General features: G+C 37.5%; 1 protein-coding gene across 1 annotated transcript in view; it reads left to right on the top strand.

Moving 5' to 3' along the window:
- Nucleotides 1-4,781, top strand: part of LOC107678700 (ryanodine receptor 3) — a 196,980-nt gene that overhangs the window by 129,591 nt on the left and 62,608 nt on the right. Inside the window, exons 56-61 of the mRNA XM_016474072.1 lie at nucleotides 542-688; nucleotides 1,534-1,596; nucleotides 2,994-3,069; nucleotides 3,152-3,278; nucleotides 4,152-4,267; nucleotides 4,374-4,441. Of these exons, the coding sequence (XP_016329558.1) occupies nucleotides 542-688; nucleotides 1,534-1,596; nucleotides 2,994-3,069; nucleotides 3,152-3,278; nucleotides 4,152-4,267; nucleotides 4,374-4,441 (597 nt within the window). The remainder of the gene's footprint in view (nucleotides 1-541; nucleotides 689-1,533; nucleotides 1,597-2,993; nucleotides 3,070-3,151; nucleotides 3,279-4,151; nucleotides 4,268-4,373; nucleotides 4,442-4,781) is intronic.

Genomic DNA, 4,781 nt, shown 5'->3' with positions numbered 1-4,781 from the left:
ATATTACACAGCCTGCTGCTCATAACTGCTTAAGAGTGCACTGGCCACGAGCGAATATATGACATCGTGGAGGCTATTGTCGGACCTAAACACACATTTCATGCGGAAAGTTAACGTGCACGTTATAATCAGCCCAGAAGTTTCGTCTGAATTGCATGTGTTTCTACTTTCACATGCAAATGACTCGTTGCACTTATGAATATGATAACTTTCATCAATCCGGCATCAATTCTAGTAGGGTAAAACGTAATTACTCTTTCGAAACGGTCTGTTTTGCCCTGCCATCATTAGCTGAAGCTGTGTGTGAACAAGAAGCGGCTGCAGAGTGTGAGCTGCTCCGTCTCACGCAGCCAGAGAGAGATTCTCCGGCGTTCCGCAACAACGCTTAGCTGCCCGCAGATGCGCCTGCCTATAAATCGGCCTAATTTGCAGCACAATCGGCCAATGCCGATTAATTACAAAATGCCAAAAATCGGCCGATTAATTGGCCGGCTGATCTTAATCCCATCATAACGACTGCCAGCACGCTTTCTGTCGGCAGGAGAAGGAGATGTATCGCTGGACGGTGCGCGAGTCCTTGAAGAGCATGTTAGCGATGGGCTGGAGCATCGACCGCACCAGAGAAGGAGAGAGCGTATTTCAGCAGAGAGAGATGGAGAAGATGCGCCGCGTCTCACAGGCCTCTCAGGTACTCACTGTGACTTTATACTGGATTGGTAGCTCCATATAATGACCTATAATGTTTGCTAACTTTGTAAATGCAGTGATATCATCATTAAAGGGATAGTTCACTCAAAAATGAAAATTAGCCCATGATTTACTCACCCTCAAGCCATCCTAGCTGTATATGACTTTCTTCTTTCAGACGAATACATATCCAAGAAAAATATCCATATTTAAAACTTTATAAATCGTAATCTCTAGCTTTCGCTAACTGTCGTTCGCGCGTTCATTCCGGCGGATGATGTAGGCGTAGCGTAAGCTTCGGTGAGAAGTGAGAGAGCAAAACAAAACACCGGTCACGGATTAGAAGCACAAAACGAGGATTTGTAAAGCAAAATGTGGGAGGATTTTGATATAAGCCAAGAGGAGACTGGTTTTCCTTTGCTAAAGTAAGAAAACTTTGTTTCCTTTGTTCCTGTTAACAAACGTCATCTGCCGGAATGAACGCGCGTACGACAGTTAGCGGAAGCTAGAGATTACGGTTTATAAAGTTTTAAATATGGATGGATGCTCTTTATTGGACTTCTTTTGGACTATTGTAAAATAACACCCATTCACTGCCATTATAAAGCTTGGAAGAGCCAGGACGTTTTTTTATATAACTCCGATTGTATTCGTCTGAAAGAAGAAAGTCATATACAGCTAGGATGGCTCAAGGGAGAGTAAATCATGGGCTAATTTTCATTTTTGGGTGAACTATCCCTTTAAGAGTCCAGCGGCCTCGAGTAAGATCCTAGACAGTGAGGTCAGTCCGATAACACAGAACACATTCACAGATGTGACGCAGCGTTTGCTATCGTGTGCTTTCAGGGGAACGGCTTTAATCCAAACCCGCTGGACATGAGCAGCGTCCTTCTGTCCAGAGAACTGCAGGTGATGTGTAACAGTCTGTTAACATGTATGTATGCATTAGCTAATGTTATGAGACAGTGATTCTTATCTGGACCTATTTTGAGAACATATTTTGTAAGATTGACCCAGAAAATTTTTTACACATTTTTTTCTCAGGTACATTTAAAGAATCTTGTCTTTCTTTGTCTAAATTGAATTTTTTTAAATGTTTTTTTTTAATTATATTGTTAAATATTTAATCTGGCATAACCGGTGAAGCTCATATGGCAATAAATTGCAATAAAATTTAGCGATCTTTATTAATACTAGTTAATAACAAAATAATTAATAATCGTAACAAATGTTTTGATTTAAAAAAAAATGCATTAATAAATGTTTAAATTAATAAGATCTTATTTGTAGTGTTAATTTTGTCAGCTATTTTTAATTTAGTCTTAGTCTTAGTCCTGTGTCAAATGTAACTTTTAGTTTTTATTATATTTAGTCAACTTGTCCTGTTTTAGTTTTAGTCAGTGGAAACGTACACATTTTTGTCATATTTATACTTACTGTATAATGGTTAAAATGATTAAAAAAATATATATATTATTTTGCTCAATTTTAATTGCAATTATTGTTATCATTTGGGAATTTTTTTTTACATTTAATCAGAAGTTGCTCTTTCACCAATAAGCACAAATCAGTAGAATATCGACTCGTATGCATGGTTTATTTCACCTCATCTAGTGTACAGATTTATAACAGGATATCAATCAGAGGCTAAATAAACACCAAAGACTTTAGATATGCACTCGCCTTGTATACGTTATGAAAACTGGTGAAAATACTTTTTCCAACAAAAATAAAAAGGTTTTGGTAAAGTTTTTGTTCTTTTAACTACATTTTACTCTCATCTTTTTTTGTCAACGATATTGCATGTTCATTTAGTCTCAGTTATCGTTTCATGACCTTATTATCGTCTCGTTTTCATCAGGGGAAAAACTTTTGGTGTATGGTTTGTTAGGATAGGACAATATTTGGCTGAGATACAACAAATAAAAAATCTAGAATCTGAGGGTGCAAAAAAATCACCTTTAAAAATCGCCTTTCAAGTTGTCCGAATTAAGTTTCTTAGCAATGCATATTACTATCAAAAATTACGTTTTGATATATTTACAGTAGGAAATTTACGAAATATCTTCATGGAACATGATCTTTACTTGATATCCTAATGATTTTTGGCATAAAAGAAAAATCAATAATTTTGACTCATACAATGTATTTTTGGCTATTGCTACAAATATACCCCAGCGACTTAAGACTGCTTTTGTGCTCCAGTGTCACATTTCATCCGTTAATTATTGTCTGTATATAGCAATGTATAGTACAGTATGTTCTAGATTTTCCATGGCTAATAGAGTCAATATTCTGTTCTCCAGTCAATGGTTGAGGTCGTGGCTGAAAACTATCACAACATCTGGGCCAAGAAGAAGAAGAGTGATCTGTGCAGCAGAGGTTAGTTTCTCTCTCGTCTGGAGCTCTCTGTGTGCGCGGCGTGTTGTGAGGGTCACACGTGATGTGTGGCGTGTTCTCTCAGCCACAGGAGGAGCTCATCCGCTGCTGGTGCCCTACGACACGCTCACGACCAAAGAGAAGACTAAACACCGAGAGCGAGCGCAGGATCTCTTCCGCTTCCTGCAGATCAACGGATACGCCATCAGCAGGTGCGTGCGCTTTCACACGCATGTCACACGCATGAGCACCGGGTGTTAGGGCTGTCAAAATGGCTGAAAAACTAAATTCGAATTTTGTACTTAAATATGATCAAAATTCGAATTATATTCGAATTTAAAATGCATAATTTCAGTTAGGGTGAAGAAAAGCTTTTGGCTTCTCTCTTGAGGCCACAAGAGGGCGCATCGAGCAAAATATTACTAAAAGTAATGCACGTTCATTCAAAGCATAAGACATGACTATCTGTGAAAAAAGTGCATAATGTTTAAAATAATGTTTATAAACCAATTATAATTAATTAAGTTGCTTAAACAACTATAAACAAAACACAAAGGGTCGAAAGCCAATCACACAGAGTACATTTTTCGTTTAAAAACACGAGTTGCAGTGGGATGGGGGAAAAAACCCCCGCCCATAAAGTCTCGAGATATGTTTTTCAAAGTTGAACTAAACATGTGGCTCTTTTGTGCGAGATGCGAGTGCAACGGTGATAGATGTCCCTCTAGAAAATGTGCGAAATATGCGTTCTGTGTGAATGGCTTGGTTTCAGTTTTGACGTAAACAAGATCTTCTCCGCATTGATGTTCTCTTGTCCCGCAATATTTGTAATTAACAATGCAGCAGCGCCGCATCTAGTGGCTTCAACTGGATAGACTAACAAAAACATTAAAATGCAACGACACTTACATCGTCATCACATCTCGTGCGCCGCTGATAAGCTGCCTCCTTAACGCACACCTAAAATTCGAATGCAACGTTTTTGCATTCGAATGTGGATTTTTCTTTTAAATTAGATGAATATTCGAAATTCTATTTTTTTTGACAGCCCTACCGGGTGTAACGCCGCTGCTGCTGTGTTTCAGGGGTCTGAAGGACATGGAGCAGGACTCGTCCTCGATGGAGAAACGCTTCGCCTTCCGCTTCCTGAAGAAGCTGCTTAAGTACGTGGACTCGGCGCAGGAGTTCATCGCTCACCTCGGTTAGTGAAAGCGTTTCTCGCGGGTCTCTTCTTTTTTCCCTGAGGACAGAGACGCTCGTTCTGTCACAGATTCATGAATTAACTTTCACAATCTCACTCGGTACAGAGGCGATGGCGACCAGCGGAAAGAATGACAGATCGCCACATGAACAGGAAATCAAGTTCTTTGCTAAGGTTTGAGAATGAATCTGAATCTGAATGTATGAGACGCAGCCGTGATGTAATTACACACACACACACACACACATGTATTTGTTTATTTAAATGTATATATTTATACATTTAATATAATTTAAATTTAATTCTATTAAATGTGATGTTTTTTATATTATATTTACATATTTTACAACTTAATTATATTAAGTTTATAATTATTAAATATATTAATTATAATTATTAATTAGTTTGTTTATTTTATAACTAAATTATATATAAATAATTTTACATACATATTAAATATATATTTTTTCATATATTTATTTTATATTTAATTTTTTATATTTAAGTTTCCTTT

Source organism: Sinocyclocheilus anshuiensis, unplaced genomic scaffold, assembly GCF_001515605.1.
Source record: "Sinocyclocheilus anshuiensis isolate Anshui unplaced genomic scaffold, SAMN03320099.WGS_v1.1 scaffold208, whole genome shotgun sequence".
NCBI lineage: Eukaryota > Metazoa > Chordata > Actinopteri > Cypriniformes > Cyprinidae > Sinocyclocheilus > Sinocyclocheilus anshuiensis.
This window is presented reverse-complemented; position numbering and strand designations above follow the sequence as displayed.